Consider the following 18,382-nt stretch of genomic DNA (forward strand, 5'->3'; position numbering starts at 1 on the left):
GAGACTATTTGGACGTTAGAGTCCCACGGGTAGATTTTAAATCTACAAAAATCCAAAATAGTTCCATCCCAGCGGATGGTGCTTTTGGGCTATGTTTCAATACCCTAAAACAAAGGGTTTTCTTACCGATGGACAAGATTTTGTCCTTACAAAGCATTGTAAGATCTTTGTTGGATCACAGACAGACATCCAATCTTTTCTGCATGAGAGTACTCGAAAGAATGGTTTCAACATTCGAAGCGATCTCCTTTGCCCAATTTTGTTCCAGATGTTTTCAATTGGAGCTGCTCACCAGGTGAAACAAGTCCAACCTTTGTCTGTCCAGTCAGGTCATACACCTTTCTCAGAAGGTGCGTCACTCGCTCCTTTGGTGGCTGAGTAGGGAGAACCTCATCAAAGATCACTACTTTGCCATAGGGGCCGAGTACCGACACCAGCCTTCGAGGTTTGGGGGCGGTCATCAGTCAGGATCATTTTCAAGGTCTTTGCACACCAGAGGAGTCAAGACTTCCTATAAATGTACTAGAATTGCGAGAACATTTGCTGCAAGGAACATCTGTAAAAATTCAATCAATGCCACAGTAGTGGCATACCTCAAACACCAAGGAGGGACAAGGAGTTATCCCGCCATGCGAGAGACCAGCAGCATATTTGGGTAAGCAGAAAGGAATGTTCGGACCATCATGGCAGTCTTCATTCCAGGAGTAGCCAACTGGCAGGTAGACTTTCTCAGCAGGCAGGCTGTTCAGCTGGGAAAATGGTCTCTTCACCCAGAGGTCTTTCACAAAATTGTGAGCAGATGGGGTTGGCCAGACATCGACATGATGGCCTCATGATTCAACCACAAGGTGGACCTGTTTTGTTCAAGGGCTAGAGAACTAAGGGCAGTCTTAGTAAATGCCATATCAGTCCCTTGGCAGTTTCACCTAGTTTACATCAATGCTTCCAAGGGTTCTGAAGAAGGGGAAGAGAGAGGGAGTCTGGGCCATTCTGGTGGCTCCAGACTGGCCATGAAGATCCTGGTACACAGACGTCCTCACCATGTCAGCAGGTCAGTCATGCTATCTTCCTCTTAGTCCAGGGGGTAAATGTATCATGCTGAGAATTTCTGGCAGGTTTGAAAAGTGGAGATGTTGCCTATAGCAACCAATCAGATTCCAGTTATCATTTATTTAGTACATTCTAAAAAATGATAGCTAGAATCTGATTGGTTACTATAGGCAACATCTCTACTTTTCAAACCCACCAGAAACTCGCAGCTTGATACATTTACCCTCAGATTTGTTAAGCCAGTGGCCCTTTCTTCACCAGGGTTTAAAGTGTCTGGCTTTGACGGCGTGGCAGCTGAATCACTGATACTGAGAAAAAAGGGGTTCTAAGATAAGGTAATCCAGACCATGCTAAAGGCAAGGAAGCCAAGTTCTGCCAGGAATTACCACAGAGTATGGAAACTTTATATTTCTTGGTGTGAGAGGAAGGGGCTTTTTACTACTACCTTTCAGGCACCCAGGCTCCTTATCTTTTTACAGGATGGGATGAATGCGGGGCTAAGCCTTTATTTCCTAAAAGTTCAGGTTTCTGCTCTCTCTGTCTTTTTTCAGAGAAGACTGACCCCTTTTCCAGATATCAAGACGATCTTACTCTCTTCAATATCTGGATGTAGTCAGAGTTTTGAAGACCTATGTCCAGAGGACTCGCGATATTCACAACACAAAAAGCCTTTTGGGCCTATATGAAGCCCATACAAGGGGTTGGCCACCATCAAAAGTATCTATTGCGAGATGGATTTCGGCAGTAATTCATTAAGCTTACAGGGGAGCAGGGCTTCCTGTTCAAGAGATTGTCAGGGCACACTCCACCAGGTCGGTGGGGGCTTCTTGGGTGGCATGGCATGGGGCCTCGGCTGAGCAGCTGTGTCGTACTGCTACCTGGTCCTCAATTGACACATTCCCCAGATTTTATAGATTTAATGTGTTTGAATCTACGCATGTCAAAACCCTCCCTTAAAGATAGTTTTGGGATGTTCCCAATGTCCAGGGTCACCCAATAGGAGGACAGAGAAAACTAGATTGTATATTTACGTTAAATCCTCCTCTATTACTCCATTGGGGGACACTGGACATCCTCCTCCTTTTACACTTTGGTTCTCCTCTCTTTATGTTTGTGTTTTTCTACTCTGTTCTGCAGGATTAGTTAGAAAATAACTGATCAGTGCTCCGGCAGGCGTGGGGGGGTATGGAGGAGTAAGGGGAGGAGCCACACCTAAAGGGTTTGAAATTTAAAGTGCTCTCACTCCTATACTACTCTGAATACCCCAATGTCTGGTGTCCCCCAAAGGAATAGGAAAAAAGGATTTAACAAAAATATAAAATCTAGTTATTTTTTAAATGCATTACCATTTTGATGAATGATTATGCAGTTTTATCTTAGTTCCAAAGCCCAAACAAATTAATTATATGCTGTGACCTCCGCAGTGAATTAAGTTAGGTAGCGGGCGCCATTTTTAGGCAGCAGCTACACTTGAGATGTGAGAAGTGGTGTGGGGAGAGGCCTCTGCATGTAATTAAGGATGCGGCAGCGGGTCCCTTTGAAGGCACCATTTCTGCCTCCACTCCCACAGTTGCCGCTATTTGCTCCAGTCCCAGCCCCCTGGGTGCCCAGCTCCCAGACAGATTAATTAATAACGGGACAGCGCTGTCAATACAGAGGAGCCGAAAGGAGATCCCAAGCAGATGCAGAGAGGTAAGTAAATTACTGCAGGGGTTAGATGGAACCGGGAATGGAGAGTGACTGTAGAGAATGGGGCCGGGAGGCAAATGTTGGGTAGAGAATAATTTAAAAATGAAAGTGGGGTTAGAGGAGGAAGGAGGGGGGCCCTGCCTGTTACATTTGTACAGGGCCCCACAATTTCTGGTGGCAGCCCTGTCCATACGCCTGATTAGGATAGTTGAAACTATTGGGACTTGTTCTTGGGAACACTATTTTGACACTTGTCTATTATCTGGGAATCATTACTCAGTGGTGGAGGAAAAGCCTGAGACTCTATTCCTTTTATGATAACACCTTCAGATTGCATATGAAGCCTGCATAATGAACCCCCCTCCCACACCCACCTCCCTCCTTGCTAAATGTCTTATTGAAGAGACTCATTTGAATGAAATCCATAAAAATTTACAATCAAGATTATACAAAGGGCGTGCTTCAAAGAAATACACATAATCACAAGGACTTTGTGTTAAGGTATAATTTATTTAAAATATCATTTTTGTACAATTGATAAAATTCTTTTCTAGTCTTAACAGTTTACTAGTTATTAAACAAGTTTAACTTTCTATATATTATACTATTGATAGTGGGGGTAAAAACACAAAAACATATAATTTCATTGACAGAGGCATAATTACAAATAGTTGCACCCCTGCCCTAGAGTTTTGAAATGATGGCCCCATCCCCCATTTAAGAGTAGAAGGAGGGGTGCCACAGTTCTCTTGGTTATACCCCTGCTCATATGCCACTTCCCTATTCACTATATCACCATGGCAATGTCAACTTTGTCACAAATACTAGATACCTGGTATTGTTCAGTTGTACATACATACAGAATAAAAACAGTCACTGATAATTACACCCTCATTGTACACTCACATTGTGGAGAGAAGAATTACCTCTTTCTGAAAGAGACTCTTCTTTACAATGTAAAATTCCAAACTTAGGGGGTCATGTAGAGTTGGACACAAAGTGTTGTTTGTGACATATAATACGCTTTTTACTTCTGCGCATGCACACAAAGCGCTAGTTACGGTTGAGGCCATACGAAGTTGCATCTTGTGCTTACGACCACTTGTGGCACTTTAGGATTAAAGAGACAGACCAGAGGAAGGAGGGGGCATGCAGGCTTAGCCAAAATATATTATGGGCATGTTGGTGAGAATGTAACTGATGTAGACTGAGACTCAGTGCACATGAGCCTGTCAGGAGATGGGAAACTTGCGGGTGCTCGATCACTGGTGCAAGCTACGAAGTGATCATGATGGCGATCAGCTGAGATGATCCCCACACCCCAGTAAAATGTGTCTTTTTCAGATGCAATTATGCCTGCGATTTAGATGGAAATAGCATCCAACTCTACATGTGGTCCTTAGAACCTGCACCCAGGATTCCTACCTCGAGTACCCCCCCTATATCTCCAGTTACATGTCTGTCTATCAAAGTTGTATTGATAGTAAAAGAAGGTTGTTTATTAAAACAGTCATTTATTCTTGTTTTAAAAAACATTGTGTGTCTTAGTTTAGCACAGTAAGGCTGGATACAGTTTGCCACATGTGCAGTCAAGAACTAACCTGAAAAGGTTAATATAACCTTTAAATAAATCTTCTAAAAATATATTAACAAAACACAACACATTCAATTTTGTTCAGACCACATTTCTTTCACATACTGTATATCAATGTGCAATAAAAAAGTTTATTCTCCACATTTGAAATGGATCTCATGTCATGGATTTATTTGGCCCCATTTTGGTTTGTTTAAGGAAGAACAGTGTCATATCTCTATATGATTTGTTTTATTAACAGAATCACGTATTTACATCAATATGTCCATTATGGTCTGTTGTACTGTGTGAAATACTCCATTAGAGTGATTCTGAACAGATGATCTTGTTGTCTTGTGAAGAGTCAGATTTGCTCACTGGAGGTTTATAAATAAAATATGCAACAAAAAGGAAAAAAATTGTGATGACTTTGCTTGCTGCACCTGAATGAGAGAAAATAAAGTAATTTACTAACAAACAAAAACAAAACGGAACACACTTAGGGGTAAATGTATCAAGCTGAGAGTTTTCCGGTGGGTTTTAAAAGTGGAGATGTTGCCTATAGCAACCAATCAGATTCTAGCGATCAATTTGTAGAATGTACTAAATAAATGATAGCTAGAAACTGATTGGTTTTTTAAGCCCGCCGGTAAACTCTCGGCTTGATACATTTACCCCTTAGAGTATCTTTATAATGGTTACTGAATGCAGAGATGACCAGTTGTAATATTCATATGATATTTTGCGAAGGAGTATATTTTTAATATAATTTAATGTTCACATAATAAATAATAATCTGAACAAATATTCAAAACAGAAGGAATGTTGCATTTAGGTGGAAACTTGCACAAAACAATTGCAACCAATCAGGTCGGACCTGATTATCTAAAAGGCGGACAAGGCTGCAGCTTAGGGCGCTTGGCTTTTGGGGGCGCGCAATATTTTTGTCGGTGAAAACTTGTGACAAAGTAAAAAAAAATCATGAAAGAAAAATGTAGTAAGGTTTTCATCAACATAGTCCCATGGTCAATGGCTGAAGACAATGAAAGGGAGAGACAGCTTTCTCACACTTCACCACTTCGTCTCCGGTACTGCTCATTCATGCCTCCGTTCTGCTATACAATTCTGATTTTAATTTAAACAAAATAAGTGAAAAAGTTAGTCGTGACCCTTTTATAAAGCCAAGTTGAGCTGAGTTTCGAAAACACGGGTACATAAAGGTACGGATTTTAAATTAATGATGGGTTCATTTTTACCTACCACGTATTAGCCTAAGGAGCACTATGATTGTATAAGTCTAGTGCATCCTGAACCATTAATCAGGCCCTGCAATCAAGTGATTGCCTAAATTGTACTAGTCAATTAAAAGTATTTTCTGATCAGTGCAAATTTTGTACCTAAATGCAATGTTAGCACATGCGCCCTACAAAGATTACTTCATATCAGGGGCATGTCATCAAGCAATGATTCACATCCAGAATTGCTCAAAAACAATTAACATATTATAATTTACTCATTTGTGAACAGAACATAATAGACATTTCTGTTCTCTATCACAAAATGCTGTAGATGACTAACCTAGTAGATATTTGATTTTGGTGCGTTTGACAAGGGTCAGAACTCTTGTTATATTAATTCTTGAAGAGATGAAGTAGGCAGGACTAGAACAATCTGCTCTTGGCCTTGCATAATGGTTCGTAACTGGACAAAAGTTGAAATGTCTCTAGTGGAATTCTGGACAGGCTATAGTTTTCTAAGGGACCTATTTAACAATATTCACATTTTTACCCATTAAGTACCATCTGTTATCAACACTATTCACAGCGATGAGAAATGGCTTAACAAAGCAAATTATCATTACAGTCATGCTGGGACAGTAGATGCAATAAGAGGCTGTATCCCATTGACACTTATTTCACCACTTGCTTATTGCAGCAGTGAAGGAAGAAACTTCCATGCTCACAGTCCAGCCTGCTCTTCAGAGCTTGATAAATTGCTCCAGACCACAGTCCCCATTGAGAATTTTGGGGACTGTGTTATTCTGTGTTAGTTTGCCTAAAGCAGGAGATATAGCCCCAATACCTAAATTTGCATAAACCACGTGGAAATAGCCATTCCTGCAAGGTTTTAGGCTTGATAAATAGGCCCCTGAGATTTTAGATGCATATATTCAAAAACATTACAGACATGAAATCTAATGTATATATTAAACATGTGTCCTCCATGGTCATGTCCTCATTTTAAATGTTTTAGAGGGCTGTTTACAATCTACCTCAATACTGAAAATCTCAGCAAAAACCATAGCAACCAAACAGACATTTTAGTTATCAGACAGATAAAAGCTACTATCTGGCTTTTAGCAACAATTAGTAAATAACTTACTTGTGTATGAAAATCTATTTATCTATTATGACAGCTTGCATTTTAGCTGACCTTTGAATATATATTCAGGAGTGTGTGCGACTCACAGCCTGCAGCAGTTAACAGGCTGTGAGTGTATTCTTCAGGTTTGTGCAACTCACAACCTGCAGCAGTTAACAGGCTGTGAGTATATTCTTCAGGTTTGTGCAACTCACAGCCTGCAGCAGTTGGTAGTAGAGATGCACAAAACAGCTGTGTGTCTTTTCTCAGCAGTGTTCTTAGTTCAAACGTAAAAAATATGTTTATCTTAATATGTATGTCTTTTTTATTATTTTAAAAATATTTGAATAAGGGTCAATTACAACCAGAGTCAATTAGAGAATGTTCCGTGAACATGTCAGTGGCCGTCAAATTGGTGGAATTCAATCAAATTTTGAAGCAGTTTGAAATTTTTGAGCATCTTTAGCTGATAGTATCAGTTACATTGCTCAGTGCTTTATAGTCCTGTCCAATAAACCACAAGAGGCAATTTTGGTTAACATATCCTGTACATAATGACATTTAACATCCTTGAAGGCCTATGCCGTATATTGGGGTTTTAATGTAACCTACTTAAATTTACTGTAAAAACACAATTATGTTACACGAAAAAACAGTTATTACTTACTGATGCCAATCAGTTTGTAAGATATATTTGAATTATTATAGGCCCAGCATGCTCCTTGACTCCCACATTCATTCAAGTTCCATAAAATACAACTACTGTCTATGACAACTCCAAATACTATTGGTCCTGGAATAGAACCTAAAGACAAAAATAATACATTCACAACAAAGACTGGATTGGAGTACTGATCACACAATGTTATACAAACAACATTTAAAAGCAGGATATATACAATGGTTTTGATATTGCTGATTTCATCAACAATGTTTGGAAATATAAAGAGATCTATGCAAAATCATTACCTTTATATAAGTTAAATGCAATTATTAATGCCATTGTCATAAATCAGCCTTAGTGACTCAAGAAAAGTAACTGAGTTACTATAGTTAAGAAACATGAATTACTTGCAACATTTTGCATTGGGCACACATAGTGTTGTTTAGTCAGCAAAGTTAGTTATTTCTCACAAAACAGACTTCATAACTACAGTATGTGACCTTTAAATGACCACCAGCAATTGTTCTACTCAATCAATATCTGATCGGGCAGGCTGGAAAATTTGGTCAGCCAATTGACACGCTGGGGAAGTTAGATGCCAATGTGCAAAATTTGCAGCAGAGCAGACTATGTTGCGCTGAAAAGGATGCAAATGCCAACAAATCTTGGCATGCCAGACAAACGCTGTATGCTCTTGCATGCTACAAGCACGTACTGGCCAGCTCTATTATACTACTTCATTTTAGAGTTGGGAGAGGTTGTGACTTCCTCACAACCCTATAATGTTGTGCATTTTACATTCCCTCCTCGTCGCACAAAATGTTTTTTTCTGATGCAAAAGATGGATTTATTCCTAACTCAAAATCAATCACTCCAACCAGCATACAGGCTGCCTCTTACAATAGGGTCATTTAAATGTATAGCTAAATGAGAAAGCTTTTTCACTAAAAGGACTTTATTTGAAAACCACATTGGATGAGGCATTATCAACTATTCAATAGAGTTGAATGATCTGGTATAACAAATAATTCAGTTTCATCTCTTTCTGTAAACTAAACTCTACATATTTAGTGATAAATATTTCAAGTGAATGCATATCATATATTTACAGCTGACTGTCACAATAATTACAACACTCATTTTCTGGGATGAAAAAATAGGATGATATATATTAATTGTATTTACCTAATAAACGAATTAATGACCACTGCACACCAAGCGCAAACGATCGCTGTTTGTCTGGTACACATCTGAAAGAATGAAGTTGTCTTTTATTTCCCAAAAGATTGAACATTTTATACATAAGAACATTTACCAAAATCCAAATTGAACCTTGGGTATGGTTTCTTTATAAAAAAGTGTAACAGAGATGTGTTCAGGATGATGTTCCTATATGTTATCTATGACAGGTTTGATACACAGTTTCTTTGTTATGTTTTCTTTTAGTTTAGACAGTATTGATGCCACTGTCCACAATTCTTCTCAATTCCTGTTACCTAAAGCTGACCCTAGAGCCGCTGCTGCTCAACAACAAAATTATCATCCAATTTGGCAACACAAGTATTTAACCGGATTGGAAAACATCCGGCTCTTTTGCCCCTTGGGCCGAGCAGGTGGAAAATTTCTGGCTCCATTACAGCTAGTTAATGCAGTAGGAAGATGACATTACACACGAGTCAACAGGGGCTACCTGTGCTCATCCTCTGACCACATTGATCACAGGATCGAGAGAATCAATATCAAGGATCGTGGTCGTATTTAACTCATGTATGTTATGAATAGGTAATTAGTTGTCTGATGACCAAAGTTGGATTTAGCAATAGGCTTATGCTATGGAGCAGCAGAGGCTGAGAACAGTTGTGTGCTTCGTCAGCGTGCCTGGCAAACCTTTCCCCTTTCATTGGTAAAGAAATATTAATGTGAATGAGAAAAATAATTTATGTACGTTTAACTAAAGTTGGGGAATCATACAGTAACTAGGAATTTTACATAGGAGAAAACTATTTATCTGAGAGTGGAATGAATAATACAAGTTTTGTGTCACTATATTTTTATATGGTCTAGCACAGCAATGTAGTATTATGTGTAAAAGAGGTGTGACTAGACTATGGGACAAGGCTTGGGTGCCCAAGTTTGTGTGAGCATAGGCTCTGGTGATATTTATCTAGTCTCAAAATGTTTTCTCAGAAGTTCACCCATGGGTTCTTATTATCTTAGATATGCAAGATCATTTTTGCACCTCTTAGACCTCAATCAGGTCAATCTACAGAGAAATCATTAACATGCGTGACCTTTATTATGTAAAGACATAGTCAGTACACCTACTATTAATGAGAAATATGTTTTACTCAACAGTAAACATAGTAAATAAGGGTGTTTGTATAGTATCTAGGATTTTTTTCACTGCAAAAAAAACAAAAGATTATGTACTAACCACTATCCTGTGTGGCACAGCTTGCAAGGCCAATAGGACCCTGTACTTAAATGTAAGCCAACTCTGCAGAAGCAGGACACAAAGTGGCTGTGGTAATATGGTATGGGGTTCTGTCTAGGCTTAACAGGAGGCATTGTGGGGCATCACTACGGGGAGATACTACGGGGTCAACACGGTGTCTGGATGGTGGATCCTTAGATTACTGCACATCTATCCCATACTAATTCCCACATGTTATACACTGTAATACACTATGTGAGGTTAATTTCTTTCATATAGAGATTTCTATAGCTGAATGCCATTCGTGTTGTGTGGAATAATATCAAGTGCCAAATAAGGAAGCGCTTCATGTATGTAATACATTATATTTGTCTGTTATATCTATGTGGAATTTGTGGTAGTATTCCATTTACATACGAGAGGCTGCAAGCCATAGTGAAGCGCTAGACGCTCAGAATCTTTTACATTTCATCACTAGTTACAGTAATAGCAGCCATTAATTCATCCTAATGTATAAACATCACAATGTAGCACATCCTTCATTCAGATGGAATTTACAACCAAAAGAACATCCTCTAAACTGGGAATGCCTACATAAATGTTCAGTTTTCCATACCTTAGAGTTCATTAAAATATCACATTTCACAAAACAAAAATGTTTTGTCTTTTTGCATTATTTGGGTGCCAAATTAAGTGCATTGCAGCAGCTAACCCACAGTCAGTAAGGAGACCACATTAAGGGGCCACCATGACACCATAAACCCTACATTTAGCTGTAAAATCTGATTCAGTTACACAAAAATAGTTGCATGATGTCACAAACGTAAAAGAATCCGCTCAATGGCTGCACAATGTTTCTGCTTTAGTAAATGACCTCGATTGTGCTTTAATGGACATTCTCATAAAATAGATTTTTTTTCTAAACATAGTGATAAGGAGAATCTAGAACTTTGTTCTGTACAATAGCTAATACCGCTTCTCACCTTAGAATCGCCATGGTTATTGGTGTTGCGGTCATGAAGGTGGTAATAACCACTACGAAGAAAAATGCCATAAACAATATCAGGTTTTTACAGGTGGATTTACATTTTCCATTTAAAGCATCTGTAACATTTAAACTTAGTGAACGTTCTGTCATTGTCACCATTGGTGTTCCAATACATGAACAATTAGAATAAATCTGCAAGAGAAAGCAGAAAAATTACTACAAAATATAAAAACAATCTATTAAACTGAAATATTGATAATACAGAACAGTGCTGTCACACTTTTGGGTATAGAGAGACATTTGTTTATATTTTTATCTACATGGTGCAAGGCCTGATACCAAAAGAAATGCAGTATATATGTAGTGTTGCATGCATGGTATAGTCCACTGTATGCCGAAAATGTAATACTTAACACTTATGGCAATAAAAGAAAAACTATGTAGCAGCATGTGCTGAATGGCAGCTAGTTAATACTGCCCATTGTCTATCCATGCCCACCACACACAGCATAGTAGCCTCATTATCACCATACACAGAATGTTCCCATTATAATAAGCATAATGGGCACCACAGTGCCAGGTCCACCATATACAGCCATTGGCTAGCCTATTACAGTATACCAGTCCATGGTCAGCAAAAACAGCCTGTGCCAAGCATAACAGCCTCATATCCACAAGTCCCACACCTGCTCTATGCTGATAATATACAACCTATGTCATTTTTTGCGTAATACAGCACAAATGCAAATAGCATATGCAGAATCGCTAAAACTAGACACTGTTTCTATAAGACTGTTGCCCACTACATAGAGTAGCTTATCCAGCATAATATCATTCAGGCTTTGCTCATCATAATATGTGTCGTGTCCGCTACTGTTCCATGCCAACCAGTCATTGACCAGACTAACACAGTATTAGTGACATTACCTTTTCAGTATCACTGGAGAAGGCTACTGAATTACATCCTGCATAGCATGCCGAAAAGTATTGGACTCCATCAGCACCACAAACTGGATCATAAAAAGAGCGGGCGCAGGAGCAGTTGCTATTACATGGGGCCAACAAATTATTGATTCCTTCAGTTCTAATAATAACACATAGGAGAAAATTTGTTAGTAGAATAAAAATCCATAGTACATCTCACTGTTTGCACCAAAATTGTTTGACCAGTCGTCAGTGTGCAATTGACCTGAGACCTCAAATTAATCTTATGGGATCCCATTTGACAGGTTACACACCTCTAGTATACAACATGTGAATAAGATGAGAAATCCTTTATAATAGTTATTAGATATAGTATTGACAAAAATTATGCAATTAACATGAAGATTAATTTTACTCCATAATCATGTACAATGTTGTAATTTATAAATGTTCTAACTTGTTGGAAACACAAGCATAAACATAGTGCTTATTAATTAACAAATTGTAATTAACTTTAGTGTCCAGCTTTATGCTGGCAATACATGCTGCAATATTGCTGTTGATATCAGATCATATTTGTTTGGATTGTTACTGATACAAAGTATGTGTATAAATCTGATTGGAAGATGAGCAATGTTGGCTTTTATGTGTGGTCCTTCCTTCCAACCACACTAATAGGCCCTTTTGTTATCCATGACATTGGCACAGTGGTCAGCATTGCTGTCCCACAGTGCTGACGTCATTGGTTAGATTCCAATAAAGGCCCTATCTATGTGGAGGTTGTATACTCTCTCCGTGTTTGAGCGGGTATTCTCTGGCTGCTCCAGTATCCTCTAACAGTCCAAAAAACATACTGGCAGGTAAATTAGCTTTTGACAAAATTGACCACAGAGTAGTTGGGTATTTAGAATGTAAGCACTAATGGGGCAGGGACTGATGTGAATGATTACATATTCTCTGTACAGTTCTGCCTATTATAATTGGCACTATATAAATATAATACCCTGCAAATCACAGATATATTACTATAGTACCCCAGAGGGCCTCTGGGAAGTTAAATGCAAATTGTGTCGGCCATTTTTGGGTGGACAGATTGCAAACTACAGCCCAGGCTGATCTCTAGAGCCCAAGAATGTACTAGAAGGCTTCAGGACAATCTTGGTAAAATAGGGGGGAACCAAAAACGAACTAGGTAGTGAGAGAAGTAATGTGTGTGACTGCTGGCTGAGCTAATGTAGGATTTTCCTACAAAGAGCAACTGAATGTTACGGCTGATATGTTGTTCTGAGGGATATTTGTAGCCAGCCCAGAAAGAAGCACCTTTGCAGTATAGGAAAAGACCTAACTTACCACTGCCCATGAGATGTCAGCAGGACTCATACGAAGATAGATACGTTTCTTTTGCTTTGCAATGTTCACGTTATTTAATTGATACATCAAACTGTGTTATTAAAACCTCTGACCGGGACTATAATATTGCTATTGAGAGGTGTTATAGCACTGGCTAAAGGAAGAGTTTGCTCCAGCCAAATCTGCTGTATTTTAAGTTATCTGCAAGCTGACTGAAACTGTCTAAAATGGATGCTTATGAGAGAAATGCAAGTTGTTTAACCCTACAGTTGCTGGGAGAGAGTGTCTTAGTCCATTGGGACAGAGTGATAAGTGTACACTGTCATTTACACTGGAAATTGTTTATTGTGCAGAATTGCTGTTGTTTACAGAGCTCAGGAGACATGCATGCATCAAGGTAACTACTGATTTCCACTTGTACAAATAAACGAGCTTCATCTGTCAGCTGACACTTTGCTTAAACCTGTGGATTGTAATTTACCCCCTTGGGTTCTGTTTTTCATACAGTGAATCTAATCTGAACCAGCTGGATTACACCTTGTTGCATCTCTACTGATTTTTGTGTGATAAGTATGATCTGTATAATTGCACTAAAAGTATTGTGATTGATTGGTCTATATTATCTGTTGCCGCAGCATTTAGTGTAATGGTCTAATGAACTTGTAGCAACCGGTTGTCTCCTAAAGTATCTATCCAGTGAAATCCATTTCACTGATGCACAGTGCCTAAGTTTAAAGTGGGATATATTTATTCAGTGACCTATGTTTTAATATTGTTGAACCTAGATTTCTAAAATGTTGTTTATTTTGTGACATGTTGAATAACATAGCACTGTCTCTAAATGAGGCATATTAGAAGTGACGCCTGTAACTCACTCACTCTTTAAATTCTATTGTGATAATCTCACCCTCTTCAAAAGACCTCTCCTTTTTGCTACATAAATTCACTGTTATTATTATTGCCATTATTAATCGTCTGAAAATAAAGACTCCTTCTTTGGTCTGGGCCTGGATGCAGAGAAGGCATTTGATGAATGCCAATATCTCAGGTGTTCAGTTTGATAAAAAAGAATCTAAATTTGTCCTCTATGCAGATGATATTCTTCTCACACTTATTAAAAACTTCCCTCTCAAATATCTTTGTAGAGATCCAGATATATAGTGTGCTTTTCAGTTTATAAATTAAATCCTTCTAAAACAGAATATCAAGATTTCTACCTCACTCCCATGACTAAAACCAAACAAGGTCAAAATTGGCAATCTTCTCAAATAAAGTATTTATGAATATATTTGAATATTGGAATAAGCTATTTTCGGGTAATTTTCATCCTCTCCTAGAGAAAATTAAAAAAGCTTTGATGAGATGGCAACCAGGTTTTATCTCTTGGCAAAATGGTTGTATTCATTCCAGACCCTCCCTCTCAGAGTTCTTTATAATGATTGTTTAACTTTAGATAAATTTACTTCTAAATTTGTTTGAGCTGGAAAATGTCCCCAGGTGAAAATGAAAACTCTGCATTGTCATATTGCGGATGGTGGCATCGGCCTCCCAAACTTTAAGAAAGACTACATAACATTGCATATTTCACAATGCATTCAAATGCACGCTGTCTCTAACACCAAGCTTTGGGCAGATTCTGAAGCGTTGTTACAAATGGCATTGAGCGATTCCTGTTTACGGCTCCTGAAATCCCTTAGACCCATACTATTTAAATCCATCCCTACTCTGGCTTTTTTTTGTACACTTTGGGATCAAATGACATCTTCATTTAAGTTAATCTCAACAATACTTTCTGTTTGCCCTCGTAATCCAGATTTTTCCCCTGGCATGAACCCTAATTCCTTCTCCACCTGGTTACATAACAGAATCAGGTTCCTCCATGATTTGATCTTATTAGACTCCTTACCAGAATTTTCAGACCTTCAAACAAGACTACATCTCTCTAAAGAACATTTTCATCAATATTTAAAAATACAAAATTTTAATGTGTCCAGTTACCTTAAGGCTCTTCACTTATCTCTGGAATCTCTTTGTATGTTCGATCATAAAAAATATATTAATTAATGGTCTAATTAATCTATTTCTTTAAAATACTTAGTAAATTGTGAAGCATATGCTGATTAATGCACAATAATCTTTACTTAGGCAATTGGACGTGCTATTAGTGTATATGGAAGAAGTAAATTTTCCTACTCACCCATTATAACTTACGGTAACACCTGCAAATGGCTCATTGTTACACTTAGCGAATATAAAAACTGTTGTCAGTGCCACTGATATAATTGACAGTATTATTGAGAACAGCATGCTATTTTTGCATTCAATCTTGAATTTTGAGATAATTATTCCACCTACAATTTGTCCAATGGCTGCGGCTGGAATTAGTACTCCTCCTGAGAAATACAACAAAAAGCAGAGTGATAAAATATATTTGCAATAGTTTGGAAGGCAGCAAGAAAGTGTGTCTAGATCACTTTTTAAAAGTCTAATTAAACACTTTGGGCTAGATTTACTAAGCTGCGGGTTTGAAAAAATGGGGATGTTGCCTATAGCAACCAATCCGATTCTAGCTGTCATTTTGTAGAAGGGACTAAATAAATGAAAGCTAGAATCTTATTGGTTGCTATAGGCAACATCCCCACTTTTTCAAACCTGCAGCTTAGTAAATCTAGCCGTTTATCTTCTCTTTCAGTCATGTATGAAATTTGTTTGTTTCTTGATAATATGTTAGCGCTTTATCAATAACGTATAATAATACTGTCTCAATGCATAAAAATAGGTTTGACATAAACTGTTTTATAAATTTATTTTGCTAAACATTCACTAAACCTAAAATATAAGTCATCTTGAATAGCATAGCTACTAATAACATTCACAGAGATGCTTAAAAACTTTAAACTGGTTTGAAATTTGTTAGATTTTCACAGGTTCAAAGGATATGAACATGTTTGTTGTATAATTGTTAATAGACCGTGATTTGAATTTGCGGTTTAGTTGCATTTTGAGGTTTGTGGTTCATAGTTTGCAGTTTGTGTTTACATTTGTGCTTTCAAACATTTTTATTTCTAAATACTATGAAAATAATATTTTCAAATAATACAAAAGTTAGAATTGGGCAGCTTGAGTTCAAGGCATGCCAAAAAGTTATTTTTTTTTACTTTTGAGCCAGTTCACACTTAGTCTAACCTACTTGACTTGGTCAACTTTAGCTCAATTTTTTTAATCGATTTTCTTTCCTGAGCTACCATTTATAATTGATATCACACCAAGGGATGTGCCCAGCGCTTCTAAAACTCTAGGCTGCCTCCAACACTTCCCTTGAAGACCCCCTGCATTGCCATGCTCACTCATGGCAGTTGCATACAGCAAACAAATATAGCATTTATCAAGAAATGGTCCTATGCCCATGATTATATCAACTATATTGTGAAACACATTGAGGTTCTTATATGTCTCTACTGAAACCACCGATTTAGGGGCGGAGAAACACATCAGATGATGCCAGCACACCTGGGATGGAATACTGCCTGTTTGGTATCAGATCGAAGTGATTGGCACAGTGGGATGAAATACTGCCTGTTTGGTATCAGATTGAAGTGATTGGCACAGTGGGATGAAATACTGCCTGTTTGGTATCAGATCAAAATGATTGGTACAGTGCAATTTTTGTATACAGACCAAATGTCTGGCTACCACTGATAAGCCCTCAATTATTGCAAGTGACTGCTTATATATTTTTGAGTCATATAAGAGCATATCAGAGCTTAAAAACATGGAGAGGTGAAAACTGCAGAAAAGGAGATTTGGATGTAAGCACAGCTGTGTTGAGAATTTATGTATCGTGAGCTGGAACAAACCCACCTCAGATAAGTACTATTGTGATTATTCACTTAAGTGAGACTCCATATGATCTTACTTGAATATAACATACTTCAGTTTAATACATCTGCATTCAAAGTGAAAAGTGATCTTTGTCTTTCTGGCTATAACCTAAGGAAGATCTATAAGTAATTAAACAATCTGCTCTTATCCATTTTTCTTGGAAGTCACTTGTTTGCCTGAAAGCAATGAGATACATATACATGTGATTATAGAAGGACTGAGTTATATGAATAATTGTACTCATAACTGTATTGCAGACAATAGGCCTAATATGATATGACATATATAATACATATATAAAGGTCTGTTTATATAAATGAAAGTGTTTATTTGATTGGCAGCTGTTACATTACCAGAAACACTGGATATTTATGCATTGATAGCTTTATATACTGTATATATTTTTGATATTGTTATTAATAAATATTTACAATTAATTTATATCAGCGCTCCCTAACTTTATCCTATATATACCGTGTCTTCTTTGTGGCAATATCAGTAATTGCTGCCTTAGGAGCGACAGATATATTGGGCACGGTTGAACAATTGATTTTATATTATTGATTACCTATTAACGCCTGATATATATATTTTTCTCCTACAGTATAGGACTCATTAAGATTTGGACATACATCAATTTTTGTGGTATAAATATAAACATTTCTGCACATATATACCATAAGGCATCCATATATAGATTTGTGCATATTTTAGACTTTTATCCCTGGACAGGGTGTTCACATAAGTGTAGCATGCGCCATGTTAATGCAATCTAATGAGACTCGGACACATCGCTAGATACTTTTGGTAGGAGATGTATCTTTTGCAGGTACTTGAAGTCTAGTGTAAAGATTCATGATGATGATGGGGACAACACTATTTAGCTGCTTATGATTGGCTGCTTGTATACCCTTCCTGCTAACAGGACTTCATTCTTTAGCAATGCAACTCTATTATGTCAATTTGTGGCTTTCTATTTAGATTTCTTATCTGTCATTTCCATGTGAACAAGAGCAGGAAAGAAGATTTCCATTGGATTTCTAAAGTGGCAAACAATGGATGTGAGGGTTTGTATTTTATAATTTTTTAACAGAAAATGTGACTCTCAATTATTAATAACATTGTCAGAACACTATTCTCTTCTGTATATGATACTTTGTAGCAATATTTTTGTATGAATAGGATAACACTGTTGAGCTGCATTGCTACGCTATCTTGGGGTGGGTGTAAGTATACAGATTTATAAGCATGATATACTCCTGATATGTGCATCAACTACGACTAATATGTTTTTGAGTCTAATCCTTTGTGATCTTATTCCTAAATGTATTCAAAGGGTAAGTATTACTATTTTCAAAGACTTTATTCATGCACCAAATTTCCCTAAGATTTTGGACACTGTAAAGTGAATGAGGTACCTTATGTCCATGGACATTCTCATTAAACATGTAATTTTTCAGGTCCATA

General features: G+C 37.6%; 1 protein-coding gene across 1 annotated transcript in view; it reads right to left on the reverse strand.

Annotated features, from left to right (window-relative positions):
• Positions 1–4,444: 4,444 nt before the first annotated feature.
• The window catches only part of LOC142098537 (solute carrier organic anion transporter family member 4C1-like), a 70,966-nt gene continuing 57,028 nt past the window's right edge, over positions 4,445–18,382 (reverse strand). The window contains exons 8-13 of the mRNA XM_075181377.1: positions 15,231–15,426; positions 11,687–11,843; positions 10,755–10,951; positions 8,523–8,587; positions 7,341–7,478; positions 4,445–4,755 (exon numbers count right to left, since the gene is read on the reverse strand). Of these exons, the coding sequence (XP_075037478.1) occupies positions 4,634–4,755; positions 7,341–7,478; positions 8,523–8,587; positions 10,755–10,951; positions 11,687–11,843; positions 15,231–15,426 (875 nt within the window). The 3' untranslated portion in view covers positions 4,445–4,633. The remainder of the gene's footprint in view (positions 4,756–7,340; positions 7,479–8,522; positions 8,588–10,754; positions 10,952–11,686; positions 11,844–15,230; positions 15,427–18,382) is intronic.

This window comes from Mixophyes fleayi, chromosome 1 (assembly GCF_038048845.1).
Source record: "Mixophyes fleayi isolate aMixFle1 chromosome 1, aMixFle1.hap1, whole genome shotgun sequence".
Taxonomy (NCBI): Eukaryota; Metazoa; Chordata; class Amphibia; order Anura; family Limnodynastidae; genus Mixophyes; species Mixophyes fleayi.